At 65.7% G+C, this 23,696-nt stretch overlaps 1 protein-coding gene and 1 long non-coding RNA gene across 6 annotated transcripts in view; both read right to left on the bottom strand.

Annotated features, from left to right (window-relative positions):
* The window catches only part of OSBPL5 (oxysterol binding protein like 5), an 81,138-nt gene that overhangs the window by 1,716 nt on the left and 55,726 nt on the right, over nucleotides 1-23,696 (bottom strand). For 4 of the 5 annotated variants that reach the window (XM_040466073.1, XM_040466078.1, XM_040466076.1 and 1 more), the window contains exons 2-21: nucleotides 22,365-22,521; nucleotides 20,349-20,431; nucleotides 16,442-16,522; nucleotides 16,084-16,185; nucleotides 14,814-15,017; nucleotides 14,031-14,115; nucleotides 12,013-12,184; nucleotides 11,491-11,686; nucleotides 9,564-9,748; nucleotides 8,854-8,935; nucleotides 6,635-6,733; nucleotides 6,194-6,290; nucleotides 5,545-5,643; nucleotides 3,850-3,947; nucleotides 3,337-3,426; nucleotides 3,113-3,249; nucleotides 2,483-2,668; nucleotides 2,111-2,237; nucleotides 935-1,073; nucleotides 306-408 (exon numbers count right to left, since the gene is read on the bottom strand). In XM_040466073.1, the coding sequence (XP_040322007.1) occupies nucleotides 306-408; nucleotides 935-1,073; nucleotides 2,111-2,237; nucleotides 2,483-2,668; nucleotides 3,113-3,249; nucleotides 3,337-3,426; nucleotides 3,850-3,947; nucleotides 5,545-5,643; nucleotides 6,194-6,290; nucleotides 6,635-6,733; nucleotides 8,854-8,935; nucleotides 9,564-9,748; nucleotides 11,491-11,686; nucleotides 12,013-12,184; nucleotides 14,031-14,115; nucleotides 14,814-15,017; nucleotides 16,084-16,185; nucleotides 16,442-16,522; nucleotides 20,349-20,431; nucleotides 22,365-22,521 (2,522 nt within the window). Of the gene's footprint in view, nucleotides 1-305; nucleotides 409-934; nucleotides 1,074-2,110; nucleotides 2,238-2,482; nucleotides 2,669-3,112; nucleotides 3,250-3,336; nucleotides 3,427-3,849; nucleotides 3,948-5,544; nucleotides 5,644-6,193; nucleotides 6,291-6,634; nucleotides 6,734-8,853; nucleotides 8,936-9,563; nucleotides 9,749-11,490; nucleotides 11,687-12,012; nucleotides 12,185-14,030; nucleotides 14,116-14,813; nucleotides 15,018-16,083; nucleotides 16,186-16,441; nucleotides 16,523-20,348; nucleotides 20,432-22,364; nucleotides 22,522-23,284; nucleotides 23,427-23,696 lie in introns of those variants that run through there. The other variant, XM_040466074.1, reaches the window with a different exon arrangement.
* Nucleotides 18,969-20,342, bottom strand: LOC121023881 (uncharacterized). The gene is made up of 2 exons (XR_005787532.1): nucleotides 20,027-20,342; nucleotides 18,969-19,457 (listed from the first exon to the last, which is right to left on the bottom strand). It is a non-coding gene; the product is annotated as an uncharacterized LOC121023881 (long non-coding RNA).

Here is a 23,696-nt window from a genome sequence, read left to right as displayed (position 1 = left end):
CCCCAACCAAGGGCAGTGCCTTCTGACTCACACTGACTCAACACCCAGGCTCCTCCAAGCCTACACCCTATGTCAGGCATCCTGCTATTCATGTTTTTAGCACGGAGCTGGGGGCCCCCCCGAGCATCGCCAGCTCATCCTGTTCAGAGGGACCCCCTGCAGCCCCCACACCGCCCGGAGCTCCTTCATCCTGTCCTCATGACACCAGACCCCCGGCCAATCTTCAGGGTTCTGGCACCGGAGCGACATTCCGGACTCCAGAGCCCCTGGCGCTCTCCAGGCGGGGACCCTGGGAGCGAGCCTACCTGTGCAGCTCCTGCTGGGCCTCCCGGATGGACAGCACGGCCTCGTGCAGCGCCTGCAGCCGCCGAGCCTCCTTCCCACACCGAGGGCACGGGCTCTCGCTGCCTGGGGTGGCCGGCCGCACGTCAGGGGACCCAGGGGACAGGGGATGGAGGGGGAATCTAAGGTGAGTTGCGTGTCCCGGGAGCCAGCAAGGGGGCCCCAGGGCCACGCCGCACCTCTCGGGTGAGGCTAACCCCTCGAGGATTAGAAGTACGGGCAGCGAGGGTCCCCCCCCAACCCCCACCCCCGGCCAAGCTCAGCTGGCCTCTGACAAGCCCTGGGACAGAGAAACGGCTGAGGCACAGCCCATCCTCCACAGAGGCAGGGACAAAGTCGGAGAGAGACACAGGGGCAGAACTGGAGGGTCACATGCGGACAGACGCTGCCCAGCCCCGCCCCACGCTGCCCCTGCCAGCCACGGGAGGCACCACCCTCCCCCCCCCTCCCCGCCCAGAGTACAGGGTTGGGGACCGCTGCCCTCCACGCCCCTCGTCCGCCCCGGGCTCAGGGAGGCGTGTGAGGGCCCCCGGGAGGAGGGTTGAGCCCTGCCGCTTCTCTGACCCCTCCCACCCAGCTCAGGAGGGCTCACCGGGGATGAAGCCACCGTCCTCCTCCTCTTCGTCGGAGAGCTCTGGGCAGGACTCGGGCGTGGAGCTGCTCTCCGTGACCTGGCTGTGGCCGGACGGCTGGTCGCTGGCCTTGCGGAGCCGCCGGTGTGGGCCGGGCCCCTAGAAAGAGGCAGAGCCACTGCCGCTGGGGGCCCGCCCGTGCCCACCACACCCCCCGCTGGCCTCGTGCTCCGGCTGAGCCCCAGGGGCCCTGCCGGGGATGTGCCGGCCCGCGGACACGGCGGCACGGTTATGCCGGGACGGCTCTAGAAGGAGCGGCCGTGGCCGCTGGTCCCGTCTCACTGCGTGAGCTGACAGCTAGGGATCCCCCGGCACGGGGAGACGCGTCCAGAGGGGCCTCCAGGGTTGGCTGACCCCCAACGCTTCCCCAGAGTACAGGGGCGGCCGAGGCGCGGCCGGCCGGGGGGGCTGCGGGGGGGGGGGGGGGGGGGGCCCGGGGGGCATCCGGGTGGAGGTGGCTGGGGCTGCCCGTCCGAGTCAGGGCTGAGGGGCGACGGCAGGGGTGTCATGTGGACGGCGAGAGACGTGGCCCCTGCTTGCTGGGGAGACTGGGGCCACCCTGCCTGTCCTGCCCGTGTGGCTGCCGGCCTCCAGCTGCGAGCACGCTGGCCCAGCAGATGCCGTTCTGTGCTCACAGACTCTGTGACGCGTGGGGTGGGTGGCACCCGTGGAGGACACTCTCAGGAGACCTCTTGCTTGCCTCCTGGAGCCCCCCGCCTTCTCTCCCTGCTCTCCCTCGGCCGGCCGCTCCTTCTCCTACCTGACCGGGCCCCCAGGCTGCCCTGAGCCTCAGTTTCCTCATCGGCTGTCAGCCTCACAGAGGGCACCTCCGGGGAGCAGCGGGCCAGGAGCCAGCAGCCCCCGGCACCGCGCCCTGCACATCTGGCTGCCCCGTGAACCCAGCCTCCTGCAAACCCAGGCGTTTCGGGTGCCGTGCTGGGCGGGGCAGGGCAGGGGATGGGGGGCGCAGAGGAGGCCCTGCTGGGAGGGGGCGAGTGTAGGTGGGGGGGGGGATACCGGAGGGGGAGGGGCGGGCAGGTAAGAGTGAGGGTGGGGGGCGGCCGCCACACCCACCGCCTGACGGTCCCCTCCCGCCGCTGAGGTCGACCCCGGGCGGGGACCCTGGGGGAGCTGACCTGGTGCCTGGGCCCCGGGCTGCCCAGGAAGGCGGTCCGGTGGGCCGTGGTCCCCCGCTGCACGGTGTGCAAGACCCCGTCTTGCTCAAACTGGCCGATGTCCTTCAGGGGATCCCAGGGGCTGTGGCTGGAGGGTCCAGAGGGCCTCCGTTGGCAGAGGCAGTGGCCCCTGGGGCGAGGGGACCCGTCCCGGCCCAGCCTCAGCCCCCCCAGCTCAGGCCCCAGAGGGGGACTACTGCCTAGGCCTGTGTGCAGAGCCCACGGGAGGGCGGCCGCGGAGCCCCGGGAGGACCCTCCCGCCCCCATCCCTGCCCCTCCAGGGCAGCCGGGGCCCCGTGTGGAGCAGTGGCCCCGGGGCCCCCCGGCACTCACTCCTCGTGCAGGTAGCGCCACTCCTGGGTGGCGGGGTCCAGGCGGAACAGCTGCGGTTTCCAGGGCGTGAGGTTCTGCTGGCGCTCGCGAGCCCGCTGCCGCTGTGCCTCCTCCAGCGAAAACTTCTCCCGTGTGGCCTTGTGCTGGTCGCCCTCGCCGATGGCCCTGGTGACGTGCTGCCAGAGCCTGTGAGCAGGGCACTCGCTCTGAGCCGGGGGCCCTGGGCTGTCCCGCCCGCTTGGCACTGGAGGGGAGGCTTAGAGCAACCTCTACTTGGTTGCCTCCGGCGACAGGCAGCTCACTCTCTCTCCTAGGGTGCTGTTTACTACGCACAATGAGATGGTTCTTTCCTACTCTGAGCTCACACCTCTCGCCCGCAGGGTCCTCCCCGTGGAGCTGCTGGTCACCTGCGGGCAGTGACGGATCCCCAAGCCCTCCGTCCCTCCCCCCGGCAATTGCCCCAGCGGGACACGTCATCTGTCACGAGAGATCGGCTCTGGTCCACCCTCCCTGCCAGCGACATCCTGGGACAAGCTCAAAGCACCGTAGCCCTGCCGACCGGGAGGACAGCCGCCTGCCCAGCCACCGCGGGCTGGGGTCCCGGGTCCCGCGGCCGCCGGCAGGCCTCACCTCTCCGACTCCAGCTCGGTCTGTTCCTCGAATAGCACCGTGTGCCGCTTCAGCCTCTGCCCCCGGACCTCCCCACTCGGGTTCCAGAAGAGCTCGGTGCTTCCTCGGCCCTCCTCCTTGATAAACACTTCTCTGTCCTGCCCCAGACGGCCCGGGCAAGGTCAGAGGCGCTGGCCCCATGGCTGTGCCCGTGCTCTGGGGGCCTGCCTGCGCCAGCCTCTTACCCAGTGTCCGGTGAGATGGGCCAGGACCTCCTCTCCGGACGTGATCTTCCCCGAGATCTGGTTGATGCTGGTGCTGCCCCCGAAGAAAGGCTGCGGGGACATCCCGCGACAGTGCTGCTGAGGGGTCGGTGGCCTCCCCTGGACCCTTGTGCCCCTCCGCGGGCCGGGGGAGGAGGAGGCCCCTTCCTCATGAGGGTGCAGGCTCCCCGCCCCCGGGACGTGGGAGGCTAGGATGCGACCCAAAGCTGGGGGCGGCCACGCTCACCCCAAGCCTCAGCTTCAGCTCGAGGATGCCCCCAGGGCGTGCGCCCCATGGAGGGGAAGGGGTCTGGGCCTGTGTCGGCCCCACCGTGCGGCCTGCGGGAACCCCCTCCTCTCTCCTGGCCCTGGCTGTGCCACAGAGATGCCAAGGGCAGCTCCCTCCTCCCGTGGGCATCTGCTCCAGAAACCCCGGGGCACCAAGAGGGCTCCTCCCTGCCCTGAGGTGGCTGGGGGTGTGGCGGCCAGTGCTACCTTAAGCTTGAATTCCAGCTCAACTTGCAAGTTGTTCTTCTCACACTCGATGGTCACTCTGCCTCCCAGCTCCATGGTCATGGTGCCATACAGGATTCCTGAAACACAGTCCCTGCTCGGTCCTGCCTCGTCGTCCCGACCCAGCCACGCGGACCCCGAGGAGGCCGGTGTCGGACCCCAGCACGGAGAGAAGGGGCAGGGTGGGGGAGAGGACAGGGGCCCCTGGGGGCAGAGTCTCTGGGATGGAGAGGAGTCGGCCAGGGGGAGCGTTACCCCGACCACACCTGGCTCCTCGGTGACCCTCTGCCCCCAGGGAACGGAGTCTCTGCCCCCAGGGCTTGTGCTCCCAAGAGTTGCTCTGTCCAGGGAATGTCCTGCCCTTTGCTGGGTGCCTTCCTCCAGGACCCCCCCTTTCCAGGCTCCCAGGGCCCCCACGAGACGCTCATCGCCATCTATCATTTGCTCTGCAGTTTGGGCCCCGACGTGAGCTCCTACATCCTCCCCGCTCATGGCTGCGCCGGGGATTGGCCCGGCATATTTATTTAAAGTAACTACACGTATTTTTTAATTAACCTAGGAACGGATGAATCTTCCGTTTCTGGCCATACGGAAGACTTACTCTAACTAAAGACAAGAGCTGTGTTGTGTCGGTTGTAAAACACCTGGGCGTGTGGGATAACGTGGAACAACAAAAAAAAAGAGACGAGCCACTTGGAACAGAAAAGCGCTGGGAAACCCCCAAATCCCACGGGCACACCTGCGTGCTGCCCAGCACGGCCCTGCACCAAGTGGGGCGGGGTGCTGCAGAGCGGGGGGGGGTGGGGGGGGGGGGGGGGGTGGTCCCCTCTCCGCTGGTGGGGACAGGGTCCCGAGACAGACACCAGCCTCCTCTGACTACACCTGTGGTTTAGACTTTGGAACCAGATAAACACTGCCTTTCCACAAGCACTTAAAATATGACATTTGCCAAAGGAAAATGAGACTAAAACCAAGTGGGAATTTTCTTGGTAGGGTGATCCTGCAGGGGGATCAGTCCCCGGGACTTTACAGACCCCAGGGAGACAGGCCAAGATAAGAACCATCACCACAGAGAAAGCACAGAGCGCTTCTGGCCGTCTCGCTATCGGGCTGGGTGGTCAGTGTCATTCTGACCGGTGTGCGTGGTGTGGGAGAGGAAAGGTGACCGCGGTGGTGTCACTTAGAAAGGGGCTTTGTGGCAAGAAGGAGGAAGACGTTGCAGGTGCCCGGTCCCCAGGACTAAATAAAAGTCTGACGTCTGGGATCTGGATTGGAAACACGTAAACTCGTGATGTATTTTCATCTTAAAAAAAAAAACAAGATTAGCTACTGTTTAGTTACTGGAAAGTCCTAGAGACAATGACAAAGCACTCCTAAGAGGCAGGTCTGGCTTGCAGCTGGGATACCGAAACACCGTTTCCTACTGGCAGGAAGCTTGGCTTCCTGCAGAAATGCCTGCCTCGTGGTCTATGCCAGGAAGCGTCACGCTCCCGTGGGGCCAACCGGGAAGGAAGCGGGGTGTTAGGGCCCGAAGACGTCTTCCAAGAGGAGTCCCACACCCAGGTAGGAAGTCACTGAAGAGTCGAGTGCGCCTTCAACCGACCAGTAAGGACCAGGGCGTCTGCACCGAGGGAGCCGGCCTGGGCGCTGCTGCCCTGGGCAAAGGGAGCCCCTCACCTTTGCAGTGGGCGTAGGGCATGGTGAGGGTGTAATCCTCCGCACGGTTCAGGAACGTGAGCGTGGCCTTGCCGTCCAGCAGAGCCGACAGGGAGTTCCCTGCGGAGATGCGGCCGGGGGAACCGGTGAGTGGAGACGGACCCTCAGGACCCCGGGGGCCCGCCCCCTAAGTCACAGGGTCTGAGCTCCCTTCCAGCAGGTGGAAAGAGGCCCCAGCCACCCAGGCGTCCCTACTCTGTTCGGATTTTGGGGAGACAGAAGCCACGAGCCACGTGGGGCCACAGAGCAAGTGCAGGGCAACTGAGGAGCTGCTCTTAAAACTTCATTTTGATCAATTTAAAGAGCCACACGTGCCTAGGGGTGCCGCACCGGACAGCCCAGCTCTAGACGGCACCTGTTGGCACAGGTCCTTGCCCGTGACCCTCACAGCGTCCCCGCAGGACGTGCCCTCCCTGCGGCTGAGGGGCGGCCGGGCTCTGCACAGACCCTGCCTCTCTCCGGGTCCCGAGCTCTTCACCACCCACGTGGTCCCTGACCCGGAGACGTGGGGAGGGAGACAAAGCCGGCCACCCCGTGCGGTCTTGGGGACCTCCGCATCCAGGGGGCCCCGTCATCCCCCGGCTGGGACAGCCCAGGGGAGCCCCCTCACCGTAAAACCGGGACTTGGCTGTGATGTTGCCGCTGATGCAGAAGCCGTCCTTCCTGTTACTGACGTGGAAGGCGGACACGGGTGGGTGGTGGGACACCTGCGGGCAGAGGACAGAGGACAGTCCTCCCCGGGGAGGGCAGAGCCCGGCTTCCTGACGAGAAGCCCCCGTCCCCTGCCCCACCGCATCCCTCCTGGCCATTCCCAGCTCTCAGTCCCGCTGCCCAGGGAAGCGGAGGGGACCCCACGTCGGTGCAGAGCGCCCGAGGGGTCAGGGTGGGCCATCCCCTCCCGAGGAAGCACCTTCTGCTGTCCCGGGGCCTGTCCCCGACTGCAGCTCCCGGGAGGATCCCGACGGCGGCCGGGGGGCCGCCAAGAACGTGCGCTGGGGTCGGAGTGCCCACCACGGGCCCGGCGTGCCGCCTGGGAGCGGCCGGGCCTTACCTGCTCCGCGATGTAGAAGGTGTGGCTGCTGGTGTGGGGGTGGAACCAGCGGCAGCGGAAGGTCTCCCCCAGGACGGGGTTGTACGGCTTCTTGATCCCCTGCGGGCAATGACCGAGAGGCGCACGTGAGGAACTGGGCCCAAGCGGGACGGGGTGTGGACGCAGGGACAACCTGGGGGGCTGCCCACTGCCCACCCCCATCCCTACAAGGGACGGCCTGCTTGGCCACCAGCACCTGGGGGCAGCGCCCCACTTCCGCTTTGGGGAGAACACGCTTTGCCCATGGTTTACGTTCTGGGGGGGCAGCCTATGAGGTGTCCTGTCCGGTTCCCGGCTCCGAGGGGGACTGGAGACCCTGAGCAGGTCACACTTTCCCTGGACTTTGGGTGAAACCAGCGCACAGCCTGTTCGAAGCCCCCAGTGGCTTCTATTGACCTTTTCAGTAGGACCCCAAGCCCCCAGCCCTGCGCCCCACTCCCCAACTCTGCTCGCCACCTTTCTGCTCCCGCAAACGGCCCAGGTTCGTCCCCGCTGCAGCAGGGAACAAGTTCCCGCTCAGGACAGCCCTCCTTCCGGGTCTCGGACCCCCTCATCGGATCGGCAGCAGCTGGCCACCCCTTCACACCATCCAGCAGACCTCTGTGCGCACGCACGTGTGTGCGCCTGTATGTATGTGAGTGTGCGTGTGCACGTGTGAGAGGGCCTGTACGTGTGTGCCTGTGAGTGTGTGCATGTGTGCATGTGTGCCTTATGTCTGTCCATGTGTGTGTGCACATGTGTGCCTTACGTGTGTGCCTGTATGTGTGTGCGTGCACACGTGTGCGTGTGGGTGCCCGTACGTGTGTGTACATGTATGTGTGTGCACACACACATGTGCGTGCCTTACATGTGTCCATGCGTGTGCACATGTGTGCGCGCATAGGAATGTGTGCGCGCACGCACGTGTGCGTGTGTGCCTGTACTTGTGCGTGTGTGTGTGTGCACGTCAGTGTGTGCCTGTGTGTGTGTGCACGTGTACGTGCCTGTGTGCACGCGCGTGCCTATACGTGTGTGTGCAGGTGTGCATGTGTGTGCATGTGTGCTTGTACTTGTGCATGTGACTATGTGTGTGTGCACGTGCGTGCGTGTCAGTGCGTGCCTGTATGTGTGTACGTGTACGTGTGCATGTGAGCATGTGCACGTGTGCGTGTGCACGCACGTGTCTGTGTGTACATAGGAATGTGTGCACGCACGTGCGTGCATGTGTGCCTGTATGTGTGTGAATGTGTGCACCTGCGTGCCTATACGTGTGTGCCTGTATTTGTGTGCATGTGTGTGTGCGTGCACATGTGGGTGCCTGTGTGTGTACATGTACATGTGCGCATGTGCACGTGTGCGTGTGTGCATGCACACACGTGTGTGCCTGTACTTGTGTGAGTGTGCACATGTGTGTATGTCAGTGTGTGCCTGTGTGCATGTGAGTGTGTACACATGTGCATGCATGTGTGCACGCGCGTGCCTATACGTGTGTGCGTGTGTGCCTGTAGGTGTGTGCATGTGCGTGTGTGTGTGCACGCATGCACTTCCCCCTGGAGACCGGAGGGCAATTTATTGCCCTCGGAGGCAATCGCTCCACGAGCGATAAAATGCCCTCGGAGGACGCCTGCCCCGCCTGTCCGAGCGCTCCTCTCTGCCGAGCTGCCCGGATCCCGCCCAGAGCCGCCCCTGCGGCGCCCCGTCCTGCCCCGGCCAGCCTCCCAGACGGACGCTCCTTCTCTGCCCCAGCAGCGCCCCACCCAGGGCCGCCACGTGGGCGCGCACCCGGCCCTGCCGAGGGCCCCGAGGCAGTTAAGAGACCTTGGATCTGCTGTGTGACTCTGGGGCCGTCCCTCCCCTCCCCGGAGCCCCAGTTTCCCCTTGGGCGCAGTGGAGGAGCAGAACCAGAACCACACGGTCACGCCCGTGTCCCACGGAATCCCCTGAAGGGCCCAAGCGGGACCCTCCAGGTCTGAGAGACACAGCGGCCACACACAGCGGTGCTGGGAAGAGGGCTGTCGCCCCTGCACCTCAAGGAACCCCTGGGACCTGCTCTTCGTGATGCATCTTGGGAGTCATGGAAACCTTTCTGAGAACCCAAACTCGGGCTCTGATGAGCGCAGGGCTGCTGGGGTTGCAGTGAGAGCAGGGGGCCCACAGCCCCACACCTCCACTGGGCCCGCCCTCCCCGCCGGGGCCCTGACCTTGGGTTTCTTGTAGAAGCCTGACAGGTACCACCGCAGTACAAGCTTGATGCGGCTGTAGGCGTCCTCCTCCAGGGCGGCCCTGTGCCAGGACGGGAGAGGCCCCTCAGTCCAGGCCGGGATCCCCCCAGGCCACCCTCTTGCCCTGTCCACCTTCCATCCACTTGGCTGGACACGGGCCACCGGGCCCCTCCCGTCCCGCCCAGCCCCGAAGCAGGGAAGCCGCCCGCCCTCCAACAAGGAATCCGGTTCTCCACCTAACCGGAAAGTGCCGGGGTGACCGCAATGCTGGGGCAGACAGGGTGCTGCTGGCTCGAGGGCTGGCAGGGCGCCTCTGCTTCCAGGAAGCCCTCCGGGGTACTCCCGCCCTCGCCCAGCTCCCGAGCCTCCCTCTTCCCAGCCTCCACAGCCTGCAGGGTTCGGCTTGAGGGCACCAACGCCCAGAGCTCGGGACACACAGAAGGTGCTCGGGGCTGGCCCCACGCTCACCTTTGATGGCTCCGGCCCTGACCTGACGGGCAGCCTGCCCCCCTCCTCCCTCTCGACCTGCTCCTCCTGGGGCCGGTCTTGGACACGGGGCCCGCTACGAGGCTGAGCTCAGCCGCGGACCCCGGGGCCCCTCCAGAAACATCCATGAAGGGGCCGGGGGCTGAGGGAGGCTGGGCTCTCCGGGTGCGCACGGGTAGGAGGGGCGCCCCCTGCTCGCTCACCTGGACAGCAGGTCGGCGTGGAAGTAATAGTCTGAGAGCTTGTCCAGGAAGGAGCGGGGCTCTAACACGAAGGTGGGCAGCACCACGCGGGACAGGTCCATGCCCGGCCGCAGCTGCCTCAGCAGAAGCCACATCAGACTTTTGTTCTCCTCGGACACAGTCTCCACCTGGGAGGCCTGGCCCAGCTGCCGATGGTGGAGGGGGGGGGGGGGAGGCTGCGGTCAGGCCCCCGGTCCATGCCTCCCGGGGGAGCGGGGACAGGGGGCAGGACAGGGGTGGCCAGCTCTGGGCGGGGGACGTGCGCTTCCTTGGTCTGGCCCCCGGCAGCCCAGCTGGCCTGTCTCGCCCGGTCTGGCCCCTGTTCTCTCCGGCGACCCCAACCCAGAGGGGCACGTGCTGGCCCAGGCTGGCTGCTGTCTGCCTCCACTCCTTGCCAGCCTGGCCGACCTGGGCCCTCCCCTCGGTCTGGGCGACCCCCGACTCTTGTGCGCGGGGTAGAGCCCGCCCACCCTGGCTGCTGAAACCCAGTGGTGCCAGGAGGCGCGGTGGGTACGGGGAGACCCCACCCCAGCCCATTCAATCTTCCCAGTGGCCTGGAGACATGGGTGCGGGGGGTGCTCTGGGCCTGTGCTTCCTTTAGAAATAAGGGTCCAGGGTCACACTGCCGGGTGGGGACCGCCCTGGCCCCCGCCCGTCCTTCCCAGTAACACACTCAAGGAGACAGAGCTGTGGGGGCTCAGGGCTTTGTCCCTCTGGGTCTGGGCAGCGGGGTCGGGTGGCTGCACCTCGCCGTCCAGGCCAACCCGCAAACCCTGAGGCAGGCAGAGTCTCAGAGGGTCACGGAGGCGTGGCCAGCTCCGTGGGGCGCTCATAGGACGGGGCAGTACAGCCAGGACACGGGGGAGTCCCACAAAGCCCGGGCGGAAGTCTACCCATCATCCCTCCCCGGGGACCCCACCGTCTTCAGCCTTTGATGCCTCTGGCCTCGGGCGGATCTGGCCTCAGCTGGTGTGTGTGTGTGTGTGGGGGGGGTCCCCTCAACTGCCTACCCCTCTGAGCCCCGATGAGGCCCTGAGCTGGATTTGGACCCAGGTGGCCCCTGCACCCCTTCTTCCCAGACTTACTCCTCACAGTGGCCCCTGGGCACCGGCACTGCGGTCGTCCCCACGTTACAGAGGGGACAGGCGACTTACCCGAGTTCACACAGCTGAGCTCGCACAGCACAGGCGGGCCGTGAACTCAGGGCTGTGTGTGTCTGTGGCCCGAAGGCAGCCACCCCGAGGGAGGCAGGATCGGTATCTGTCTCCACCCTGCTGGGCCGCCTTACACAAGCTGCTTTGCCTCTCTGTGCTAGCACACCTGTCCTGGGGCCCCTGCCAGGTCTCCCGGGTCCCTCTGTGGAGCCCAGCCTCGTCTGTGCTGAAGGGTGCTGCCCGCTCTCGGCCCCAGGGCCCTCACGTGCATCTCCCCCAGTGTCATGGCCCTGACCCTACCCGGCCTCAGAGGTGCGTCGCCATCGGGCTGGGACCTGCCCGTCCTCCTCCGATGTGTCTTGAGCCCCGCCCCTTGGCCCTCCTCCAGGGCTGCCCGGGACCAAGGCGCCCTTGTCAGCCTCCCGACAGAGGCTCCTCCCTAGTGGCTCCGGGTTTCTACCCCCACTCCTTGGCTTTCTAAAGGCCTCGCTGGACCTCGGCGGGCCCCCACCTAACCCCCCCAGGGTCTTCCCAAACCCTCAGCAGAGTCCTCACGGCCCCCTGGCTCTCTCTGAGTTGTGGACACCACCCTGGTCTGGTCTGGTCCCCCAGCACTCCCACCCCGGGCACTACAATCTCCTGTCCAGGGGCCAGCCGGGCACCGAGGCCTCTGTCTTTTCCGGGGAGGCGGGGGACGGGGCGACACCGGCCGCCCAGGTGGGGAGGGCTCTCACCTCCCCAAACTCCTCGTGGACCTGCTCCACATACGTGGTCCCCCCGGGCGCCAGGCCCTCCAGGGTCTCCGACTGGACACTCCTGCTCTCGTTCGTCTTTCCGCTGTGGTCCTGGGCCTCGATGTCCGACTCCTCTGCGTTCTCCCTCTCCGACTTGTCCGAGAAAGCGTCGTTCTCCAGGGAGGAGCCATTCAGCCTGGAAGGGAGGGGCGTGCCGGGGGTCCCAGGTCAGGGGTGCGGCCCGGGCGCCCCCACCCAGGGCACGGCTCACTGCCGGCACTGCACCCACATCCTCGGGTCTAACCCAGTGTGCACGTGAAGAAACTGAGGCCCCCGGGCCCAGTCTGGGTGAAGGAGGCTGCCTCCTGACCTCGGGGTCTGGTGGCCAGACCTCCATGGTGCCTGCCCCCCGCCCCACGTACAAGGAGACCCGTATGTGAGTCCCGGTGACAGCCAGGGTCCTGGGGTCCCCAGCAGGCCGGAGACCCGGGCTCGACCCCTGCCCACCGCACCCCTGCTCACGGGCACAGGTCTTGGTCGTGGATGGTGGCCGAGGGGGGCAGCCCGCAGAGCGAGGGGGGCGACGCATCCGGCGAGGACCCGGGCTCCCCGTCACGGCCCTGCTTGCACGAGCTGAGTCGCAGGAGGCTGGAACAGCGCAGAGCCAGCTCTAGGGCGTCGAGCCAGCAGCGGCCTGCGGGGGGGAGGGGGGGTGAGCCCACTGCGAGCCCGGGAAGGGCCCCTCCCCTGTGCGTCCCCCACCCCCCCGGAGAGCCTTCCCAGGTGCCCCCGCCACGCAGGTGCATGTGGGCGAGTGCGGGTGGCAGACGTGAACAAGGACGGGGCCTGGCGGCCAGCCCCCGCCTGACTGGGGGAGACAGGAGCCCGGGGCAAGGAAGACGCCCTTCCCTCCCTCAAGGTCACACCTGAGCAAGACCCAGGCACCTGCAGCTTCTGCACACGGGGCCCTGCCTGACAACAGCCGCCTGCCCCAGGCCTGGGGGGCAGGGGTGCGCCTCAGGGGCCCCGGGGCTCCTGGTGGCCCACGGCACAGGCCAGGACAGTGGGCGGCAGGCTGGGGAGGGGGCGGCTGAACGTGGCAGGCAGCCAAGGGAGTCCTGGAGGGAGGGTGGCCCTGAGGCAGAGCCGGTCCAATCCACCCACCCCCCCCCCCCCATCCCTGCTGCCTTCCTGGTGGAGGCTGCCAGCGGGTGAGACCAGCACTGCTCGCATGTCCCAGGCGGCGCTCACAGCTGTGGGGACGCCTGTCCGCCAAGGTGACCCCCAGTGTCCCGGTGGGATTACTAACAGCAGCCTTTCCACTCACGAGGGCGTCTATGCCCGCACATCATGTGATCAAGCGTTATTCCGAGAGAAGCTTCAGGGGTTCGAGGCGTGGGATTAAGGACAGTGACGATACCTCCCTAGTCTGGGCCTTCAAAGTGCGGCCTCTCGGAGAGCGTGACTCTCATTCCCTAACTTTGAAACCCACAGAATCCTTTGGGGGGCATCCTGGGCCTGGGACTGGGAGGCGAGGGTTTGCAGGGATGGTGGCCCTTGGTTCTCACAGGGGCACCCGGGGTCCTACGGGGTTTCACTGCAGGCTTGATGGGAGCCCGAGCGCCCAGCCCTGGGGGCAGAGGTGGGGGTCACGGGAGCAGCCCCCGCAGGAAAGAGTGGGGACACCAAGGCCTGCTGAGCTCGGGGCTCGCCTCGTCGTTGCCACAAAGGACCAGACACCCCGAATGCTACGCATCCTTTGAGGCCCATTCCCGGGCCCCCTCCTCGTCCTCCAGAAAGCCCACCCTCATACGCACAGGGGATGTGGACACCGTCCCTCCCTGCTCACGGCCCCCCCACCCATCTGGGACCCAGCTCACACTTTAGTCCGATCTGCCTTGTCTGACAGTGGGCTGCTCTCCTTCCCCTGAGACCACGGGCTCCACGAACACGGGGGGGGGTCCCTCCTGGGGTGTGGACGGGACAACGTCCACCAGCCCCGCCCCCCCACCGCTCTGGGCCCCGAGGGCTTGAGAGAGGGGCAGCTGCATTTCCCCAGAGCCGCCACTGGAGGGCGCTCCAACAACGCGCGCCGCGCTCGGGAGCCCGGGAAACTAGATGGCTCTCCAGACCTCAGGGCTTCCTTGGGGACAGTGTGCCCGTGCCTCAGTTTCCTCGTATGTCAACGGAGGTGAAAACAGTAGAACCTGCTGATTCGACGGGGCCTGGCATGTGCGTGGCGCTCAGCAGCTGCCATCTGGTTGCTTTAAATAAGGTCACTGGGTAGTCGTTACAACTGGGTGGCCGGCCAGTATTCATGTTTTGGCCTGGGGAAACTGAGGCTCCGAGAGGTAACTAGTGGATGGCAGGCCTGCCTGGCCCAAGCCCAGGCTTGTCCCGTGACATCTGCCTGCGTCCTGCTTGGGCAGCAGCGGGAGGGTCTGGACAGGGGCCGCGTGCACCTGGTCTGCGATGCCCCCAGGGCGCCCACTCCAGGCGGGGCCCCACCAGGGAGACCCACAGGGCAGCGGGGGACTCACCATCGGACTCTGAGGCGGCCCTGAAGATCAGGTAGCTGCTGGGGAGGGGCTGTGTGATGGAGCCCACACTCTCGCCTTTGGGGCCCTGGAGAGACAGAGCCGGCGTCAGCCGAGGGGACACGCAGGCACGGGCGGAGATGCGGGTCACCAGGGGTCACGCAGACGCGCACTGAGACACGTGGCCTCAGGACCCCCAGGTGGGGCCAGACCCCCAGCCACGGGGACGCAGCAGGCAGCGAGAGGAGAACGAGCCCGCGGCTCGGTCCTGGGCTCTCCTGCGGCTCTGGAGTTCTCTCTGTCTTCGGGTGGCCGTAATCGGCACGCGCACGTTCGGGGTGCCCGTTCAGCGAAACGATGAGTAACTTTTTACATCAGAAGTATACCCCCTGCAATCTCTGGGACATACCTACACTAAAAAAACCATTTGGGTGTTCGTCTGAAATCCTGCCGTACCTGGACATTCTGGATTTTATCTGGCAACCTGATGGGCAGCCTCCCGGTTAGGAAGGTGCAGCAGGGAGGGCTGGGCTAGGAGCGGCTCACACGGCCCGATTCCTCAGCCTCTGCGCATCGCCGTGTGCTCCGCCCGGGCCACATCTGGTCCCCGGCCACCGAGAGACCTAACCCACGGCCGGGTGGGGGCCGGGTGGCGATGGGCCCACAGAGCAGTTGAGATTAGGCTCCTGGCCGCCCCTCGGCGCCCGTCTCTTACTCGGCCCGCCTGCGGGGCCTCGCTCCTCCCGGGGCCCGACCCCCCTGAGCCCTGGGGCCCCCCGGAGGTACCTTCACAGCCCAGACGGACTGGTCCAGCGGGTGGAATAGCTTGAAGCAGAAGCCGTCTTTCTTGGAGGGCCGCTCGATGAGCTCGCAGCAGTGCAACAGGACGGTGCCCACCCACTGGCCCACCTTGGGCGTCTTGTAGATGAGCAGCACGCCAGGCTTCAGCACGCACCACAGCTTGGTCCAGCTCTTCAGCGTCCCGCGGATCTGCGGGGAGGGGCACGGCTGTGGGGGGGGGGGCGGCGCCCCAGGGGCACCCGGACAGCTTGGGGGCGGAGCTGGGCGGTGGGCGAGGTCCTCGGGCTTTGACAAGGAGCTCAGAAATTACGGTGAATCCAGAGAAATGAGGCACTGCACCCAGGAGCAGGTTTCCGGGTGAGGTTCAAGGCCAGATCGGAGCCCCTCCCCCCGCCCCGGAGGACCCAGCAGCCGATGGACTATTGTGATTGTCAGCTTTGTAAATTTTGGAGTTGGTCAGTTCTTGTCTCGCTCCAGAGAAGAATTTCACTGTAGCGCCTAATTTTTTATTTTGTGGGGGGCCAAAAGGAGCCCATGCCGGCCCAAGTCCTAGGCAGGTGACCAGGTGCTGGTACACCTGTCTCGGGGGTCCTTGGTGGCAACCCCGGGGTTCAGCAGCTTTCCCGCCACCTTAGGGTGGGCAGAAAGAAGTCCCAGGAGCTGAGGGGACCACCATCACCCCGGTAGAAACACAGACTCTAAGCCCAATCCGTGAGGCTGTGATACGGCCTCCCCTCCCCCGCAACCCCGGCACGGGGCTTCGTGGCATCCTGGGACCCCCATCCACAGGCCAGGAGCCCCCCCCCCCCCCCCCACAGCTGGGCACAGGGGCTCTGCAGATTTCAGCGGGTGAACATGAGGCCAAAATGGAGCCGGGTGAGCTCTGATTCAATGACGTTTGGACACAGACACACGGACACAAGAGGGGCCACGTGAAGACAGAGGCAGAGGCTGGAATCAGCAAGCCACAGCCCAGGGCTGCCTGGAGCCCCCCAGAAGCTGGGGAGCAGGAAGGATGCCCCACTAGGGGGCGGGGCGGCCCGGTCCACACCGGATTTCAGGGGCCAGCCCCCGGAACTGGGGGAGAACGCATTCCTGTCTTTAAGCCCCCAGCCTGTGGTCCTTTGCTGGGGCCCCCACGGGACACTGATCCAGACTCACAGCAACAAACACGCCCAACTGCCTCCTGGGTGACTCTGCAATGTCCCCTGGGAAGGCCTGAGACTGGGACAACGTGCCCGCCCGTCTGGCCTACCTTCAGGCTGTCGGCCATGATGACCACGCTGGGGTCCGTCAGGGCGCTGAACAGCTGCTTCGTGGCGCGTTTCTTCTCCTGCCGGTAGTTCTCCTTCTGCGCCTGGGCCCAGGGAACCCAGTGGGCGGGTCAAGGGAGAAGGCCCTGAGCTGGCCCCCGCCCCCGCTCCTCCTGCCAGCCCGCCGGCCCACCGGGGCTCCCACTGTCCAGTCTGGGGCGGGGGGAGACGTGGGGGTGGGGAGGTGGCCAGAGCACAGCCCGCCCCCTCCCGCTGGCAGGCCGGGCCGTGGTGACCTCACTGGCCCACCCACCTGACAAATGACACACTTGTGTCCCCACTTCCTGGGCCCGTGCCCACCTTGAGAGCTTCCTTCTTGGTGACCTTGGCTGTTGGGGACACACATTCCTTGTCGGACCCATTGTATAGCCTGTATTCTACCTGCAAAAGAGATTCAAGTTGGGGAGAGAAGGGGCATCAGTGTGCACTCGGGGGCTGCAGAGGGCTGGGGGGTGGCCAGGTGCATTCTGGGGCTGCAGAGGGCTGGGGGGCGCCCATGTGAGCTCTGGGGCTACAGAGGGTTGGGGGGGGGCAGCCAGGTGCATTCTGGGGCTGCAGAGGGCTGGGGGTGGCCAGGTGGGCTGGAGGCCAAGAGAACCAGAGAGGTCAGAGAAAGGTACTGTCCTCACATCCGTCTGACACCCTCTGTTCAGATTATCGGCAGTGGTGGGGGCCGAGGGTACAGAGACGGACAAGTCAGGGAGGCTGAGGACAGCAGGTGGACAGGAGCTCAGAGGTGCCGGGAAGCGTCCACCCTAGTCACTGCCGTGTGTCCAGCCTCTGGGGGGGGGGGCACACGTGCAGAGGGGACTCTCACTCCTGGTGCCCTGGGAGCTGCTGAGTGGTGGGCAATGCCCAAGCCCTGTCCTGAGCCCAGACCAGAGCCGAGGACGAGGCACAGCCTGCCAGGCCCGCTGGACACGCTGCACGGGGTGAGAGCAGTAATCCAGGATCTGGGGCTGGAAGGGGCTGCGGTCCTTTAACAGATAGAGAAACTGAGGCCCTGCGGGTGGAGAAAAGGCCAGGACTAAAGGCTAAGAGGCAGAGGGCGGAGCAAACTGTGGCCCGAATCCCGCCCCCCGCCCCCTTTCTGTTCAGCCTGTGAGCTCAGAACGGTTTCAACTTTTTAAGTGGCCAAAAAAAAACATCCAGAGAATACTATTTTGTGAGACGTGAAAATCCTATGGTTCGTGGCCGCTTCTCCCCTGAGAAGCTTCAGAAGCTTCAGGCCCTGGGGGTGGAAAGGAGGGGCAGGCCACCACAAGTGACAGAGCTGCGAGAGCCGTGGGTCATCATCATTGTCCACATCCCGCAGATGAGACTGTGGCACAGAGAGGCTCCGAGCCTGCCCAGGGTCACACAGCTCATGAGGGCCGAGCTGGGGCTGAGTCACAGGAAGGACAGGAGTGCCTGCGGCCTCTAGAGCCAGTCTCGGAGCTGAAGCTCGGGTGACAGCGTGCATGTCAGACTTGGCGGGTGACAAGCCTCTGGGGGCCGGGACTGAGCTACAGAGACGCTCCCGGTTGTCCTCCTGGGGAGCCGGGCCTCTCACGCACCGTGCCCCAGCCCCCTTAGCACATGCTGTTCCCCCAGCCTGGAATGCTGTTCCCTGTCGCTGGGTCCTCAGGCCCCACTGAGCCACTCCCGAGAAGGAAGACAGCTCTGACCGCCCTGCTGCCTTCAGACCCTGACATACCTGCCCCTGGCTGGCCCCACGCCTTTTACAATTACCGCCACGCAGGCAGTCCTGTCTGTCGTCTAGAACTCCTGCCAGGGAAGTTACATCCCAGCACACGCCCCGCCCCGGCAGCTGGGGGTTTGGTGAGCATCCTGGATGAATGAATGAGTGAATGAATGAACGATCCTGCCACCCAGCTCTCCTCCAGATGTGACTCAAAGGAGTGGGGTTTGCTTTAAGCAACAGAGGAAGAGACACAGGCTCTGGGGCCTGGGGACCGGGGGAGGGGTGGGGTGGGGTGGGCCGGATGGAGCAGAACAGAAGTACTTGCAGTCACGTATCTGACCAGAGTCTGAGGTCTGGCATATATAAAGAGCGCTTACAACCCAACAACAAAGACAACACAACTCGAAGGCGGGCAGAGAACCCGAACAGACATTTCTCCAAGGGGACATCCAGTCGGTCAAGAAGCCCCGGACGGATCATCAGTCATTAGCAACACGCGAGTCAGAGCCGCCGGGAGCACCACAAGACAATGGAGGAGAACCCGGAAAGTACAAACGTGCTGAGAACGTGAACAAGGGGAGCCCTCCCTCGTCGCTGGTGGGGTCGTGAAACGGTGCAGGGGCTGTGGAAACCAGTTTGGCATTCCCCGAAAAGCTGAACACAGAATGCTTTAGAATTCCCCATGACCCCAGAACGACCGTCTGGCCCAGCAACAGAACAGGTAAGGCTCTGAAGGGTTTCCGTCTGGGGGGACGGAGAGGTTTCGGAACGACCCAGCACCGAGCACCCACTAAACACCACTGAGTTGTGCACCTAACACAGCGGGTCTTGGGATGTTTGACTTGGCCCCACGAGGAAGATGACAAGACCTGTATTAGCTTGTATCTTTTCCCAAGCCGCGTCCTCACAGCAGCCCCAGGTTGCCCTACGGCATCTGGGGTCCCCCCGCCAGGGGCCGACACGTTACGGGTGGCCTTGTCTCGTCTGGCGCTGTCCCCCCCACCCCCGCCAGGTCGGACGCACCAGGAGAGCAGGATGTCGTTCTCTCCGTGAGCCCGACGCAGCACCCCAGCAGCGCGTGCCCCTCGGGAGACGCTCAGACACGGTTACGGAACAGACCGGATCTGAAATTTGAACCAAGTCAAGGGTTGCTGCCAGTGGCTGTGTTTTATTGGCTCGTAGAAAGACACAGCTGTGTTTCCAGTGTTGTTATGCCATAAACTTGTGTCTTGAGAAAATAAATAGCCCGAGTGGTCCACCCCTGCCAGGGAACAGCATTGAGCCTTAAAAAGGAAGGGCGTTCTGACACCCGCTACGGCGTGGATGGACCTCGAGGACGTGATGCTGATTGAAACAGGCCGGTCACAGAAGGTCAGATCCTGCGGGATTTCACTCGTACGGGGACCTCACGGACTCACATCCAGAAAGACAGAAAGCAGACAGGGGGGGTGGGGGCTGGGGGAGGGGGGGGGGGGGTAGTGTTTTAATGGGACGAGGTTTCATTTCGGAAGACGGAAAGTTCCGGTCGCGGATGGGAGACGGCGGCACAACAGAGTTGAACGTGCTTAATGCCACCCGGAGCTGCGTGCTTAGACATGGGTAGGGCGGTAAATCTGGGTTATGCGTGTTATACTGTAATTAAAAATGAAAAAATTAAATTAAATACAAATAAGTAAGCAAATAACTACGCTCTGACTCCTCCTCCCCAGCTGGCGGCCCTGGGGGCCAGGGAAGGGACATGCGGTCTCCAGCAGGTGGGGGGCACCCACCAAAGGTTTGGTTTCTTCTTCACCCGAGGCAGACACAGGGACAGACCACGAGAGCCACAGCAAGCCCTCCTTTGCTGGATGAGGCCACGAGGCCCCAGGGGAGCAAGGCAGTCACTCGAGATCACACGGGGTCGCAGGTGGTCAGGCAGGGGGCCAACCGCCTGTCTGTCTGCACTGCTCCCCAGCCCCACGGCAAGAAGCCAGAGCCGCCAACCCCCGTCAACGTCTGGGGACCCTGGCCTGAGACCCTCTGGGGGACAGAAGCGTACGCCTAACACCCTCCACGCACTGCCCGGGCCTCGGCGCCCACCCTGGACCAGAGGTTCTACCTGGAAGGGCACAGCCGTGCCTGGGCCAGGAGAGGCTGGCCTGGGAGGCCCGCGGGGGGTGTGGGCGCGCGGGCTTCCAGAACTCGCCCTGCGGAGGGTGTACCTGGTGGAGGGAGCGCCGAGGCAAAGGCAGAGGGAGGGGAGGCTCGGCGGTTTGCCTACAACAGAAAGACTCCACGGACTCCTCTTAGAATCTCCTGTCCCCCAATGCCACCGAGCAGCCCAAGCCTTGGTCTGGCCCCGGGCCTCCCCGGCCCGTGTTTTGCCACAAAGGCGGCTTCGATGACACAGCCCATGGCACTGTTTGTGACTCCGCCCCAGCCGTCCTTCCCAGACGTGCAGGCCGGGGTTCAGAGCCACTCCTCCGGGCCCGCGTGGGCTGGGGACGGCGGGCTGTCCCCTTCCTCCCACGGCCAGGCTCTTACCGGTGGCCCCTTGGTGGCAGAGCCCGGGGTCGGGGGCCCTTCGTCCCTCGGCAGCGGCTGGCCATTGGGCTCCAAGTCCTTCCCTGCAAGAGAGCAGCTGGAGTGAGGACCTGGGCACAGGGAGGGGCCCGGGCACCCTGGGCGCGGAACGTCCTTCGAGGACCGTAAGGCCAGGCCCCTGCTTTCAGGGGAGGGACGCGGTGTCCAGGTTTGGAGGCCCATGGTGGGTTCAGGGCGCCTGGACCGCGCCTGGCCTGCCCCCTCTCCCTAATCTTCTGCGAGCTGGACTCTGGGAGGGAGGTGGCCGGGCACTGTCCCTGCACCCCGACCTGGCGGGTGCCCGTTTTCCTGTCCGGCTTGCTTGAGGGCGAGGGAGAGAAAGGGGAGGCGTCTGGATTCAGTCCCGGGGACACAGCTGCCCTGGCCTAGCTCCTTCTGTCCTGAACGGGGCTTCCGAGGCTGCGGTTTATGGGCAGGAGGAAGAGGGGCTGGTCTCGGGCTCACAGCCGGGTCCCTGTGCTGAGGAGCAGAGGTGGTAGCGCTGGGGGAGAACCATCCCGGTGGGGCGGGGACACAGGTGTCCCCAGACCCAGCCCTGGCAGGGGCTCCAGAGACCCACCTCCCGGAGCCCCTGGGGGGCCGGGGGGCCGGGGACCGAGAGCCGTGCCCTGCAGAAGAGCCAGTATGGCCACCTGGGAAAATGATTCTGTCCTGGGGGGCCCGGCTTCACCTAGGGCAGCAAAGGCCCTAGGACAGAGGCCACTCAAGGTGCCCTGGCCTTCCCGCCCCGGCAGGGATGCTGCCTCGCTGCCTCTGCTTCTGCAAAGTCCCCTGCGCCCTGACCCGAGGCCCTGGCTGGGCAGTGAGCACGGGGCTTTCCCCACCTCCAAGGTGCCCTCTCCTCCAGGCCCCCTCGATTCAAGAGCTGTCCTGGGGGGCTCCCCCAGGCTCTGTCGCCTCCCAGTGTGGGTGACGCCTGCTGGGGGGATCCTCCTAGCTCAAGGGAGCTCCTCTTGGAACTGGCTCCTCTCCTCCGTCCACACCCACCTCCTCACCCCTGCCCCCAGGACCTGCCCCCCCCCTCCTGAGAAAAGGTCTTCACCTGCCGGGTCCCACACTGCATGGGGCGGCCACTCTGGGGACCAAAGACCTCTGAGACCGGCCACCAACTGGGATGTGTCCTTCCCACCCCCTCCACCCCCCGCTCCCGAGAGGGCATGGGAGCAGAGAACAGATGTCAGCTTTATCTCCCTAGGTGTCCTGTGCCCTGGCCCGTGTGACCTGACATGGCATGTTCCTATCTGCTCGTGAGGCTGGGTGGGATGTCCCCAGAAGCCCCTCATGTCCTGACAGCCTACTGGCCCGAGGCTCTCCCGGTGGCAGGCGGGGGCAGGACGGACACTGCGGCCGGAACAGCTGGGGCGTCCGTCTCCTCCCTCCCGAAGCTGGCAGCGGCCGAGGGGCGGGCAGGCCGAGGAGGCGACGTCTCCCAGGATGGGGAGGGAGGCGGGCCCTCTGGGGCAGCAGTCACAGACACGCAGACGGTGCTCAGCTTGGGCTCTGCTGGGCGGGCCCGGGAGGAACGGGGAGCTGGGGTGGCGGGGACCTGGGGCCGGGCAAGCACCAGCAGGTACGGGTGACCCTGTCCCCTGCGTGCTCAGCGCTTCACCCACCGGCGGCGGCCTGAGGGCACCCAGTCTGGACTGTTCCCTCCCAGAGCCCGGGACTCCTTTGTAACTGGGAGCTCACATCCCCATTTCACAGAGGAGGAAACTGAGCCCCAGAGAGGCCCTGAGGCTGGCCCAGGGTCACCCAGCCAGAACTGGGGCGGGGGTTCAGGGGGCCTGTCTCAGGAGGGCAGGTTTGGGGCCGCCACACCACACGGCCTCTCCACGGACGAGCTGCCCCATAACCCCGGCGAGGGAGCCCCCTGCTGACCTCCCATGACGCCACGGTGGATGGGGCTTAATCGCCCTCGCTGACCAGGACAAAACCCGGGAAGCCGCGGGCACTGACCTGGGCCGAGGGGGTAGAGCTCATTCTCTCCACTGAAGACCAGATTCCGGGTGAACTTCCGGGGGTCGGTTTTCTGGGGGGTGGAGGAAGGTGGACACAGAGAGAAACGGCGCCTGAGGAAGGCCTCCTCCTTCATGGCCTGGGCGCTGGGAGGCTTCTGGAAGGAAGGACGGGAGAGAGGCGGTCACACCTCACGTTGAGACCAGGGGAGCCCAGGGGCCGGCGGGCATCCTCCCACCCACCCCATCTTAGGGGCACGGAGACACTTCCCGGAGTCGGGAGTGGAGGGCGTCACCCCGTCTTATACTCAGGCCCTCACCTGGGGCGTCTCAGGAGTGGACGAGGAGGGCCTGGCGGGGGCGGGGAGGGGGGGCGGGACCCACCGGCAAGTGGTCGCCCGGGGAAGACCACGCCCCCGTGGGAAAGACCACGCCCCCGCGGGAAGCCCCGCCCACCCAGACGAGCCCCCACACCTTGCTCTGGGGACACCGCACCCCCAGGCCAGCACTCCCTTGGCTCTGCAGGACCCTGGCTGCAGCCAAGTGGACCTGAGATGTGCCATGGACCCAGGCCAGGCCACCAGACCCGCCCTCCCCGGTGACGGAGCCATTCGAGGGGAGATGGCCGCTGACGCACCCAGGGGAGGCGGCCGAGAGAGAAGGGCTGTGCGGTCCACAACCCAGAGCGCCGGGGGCAGCCGGCCCCGCCTGCACAGCCTGCCTCCTGCACCCCCTGCCCCTGGCTCTCCTCCCTCTGCCTCGGCTCCTCCTGGGGGTCTCTGTTGCGGGCGCCCCAACAACGTCACACCGAGAGAGAACGCAGGTGTGCTGAGAGCCAGAGGCACCCCAGTTCACACCCTGCCCTGGCTCTCCCGAATGAGCTTCCTCCCTGCCCCAGGCACAGCCCAGCCCCTCGCTCACGAGCAGGCCTGGGCCCTCTCCCAGATCCTCCTGCCCTGGGCAGGCCTGGGGCAAGCGGTCGACATAAGTCCCCGACGTCAGCCCATTTTATAGATGAGGAAATCAAGGCTCGGAGAGCTGGAGGCCTTGCCCTGTGGTCATGGCCCGGTGGGTGGTGGCACAGCAGGGACCCTGACTCCTAATCCCGTGCCCACTGACGCATCTCTCCTCCAGGTCTGGAGCTGCACCACCTCCCTGGGTGGGCCCGTGGCTTCCCGCCAAACCCGAGACAAAGGCCCCGTTTCCTCCAGAGGCCCTGGGCTTTCAGGGCGGGGGCTCAGACACAGAGCCTTTCCTGCTATGAATGGGCGGGGCTCCGGAGTGGGCGGGGCCCAGGGCATCTGGTGGTGGCCCCGGACCTCCTCCCCCGCCC

This window comes from Herpailurus yagouaroundi, unplaced genomic scaffold (genome assembly GCF_014898765.1).
Source record: "Herpailurus yagouaroundi ecotype Mexico unplaced genomic scaffold, PumYag 569, whole genome shotgun sequence".
Classification (NCBI taxonomy): domain Eukaryota; kingdom Metazoa; phylum Chordata; class Mammalia; order Carnivora; family Felidae; genus Herpailurus; species Herpailurus yagouaroundi.
The sequence above is the reverse complement of the archived record's forward strand: the minus strand, read 5'-3'. Positions and strand labels throughout refer to the sequence as shown.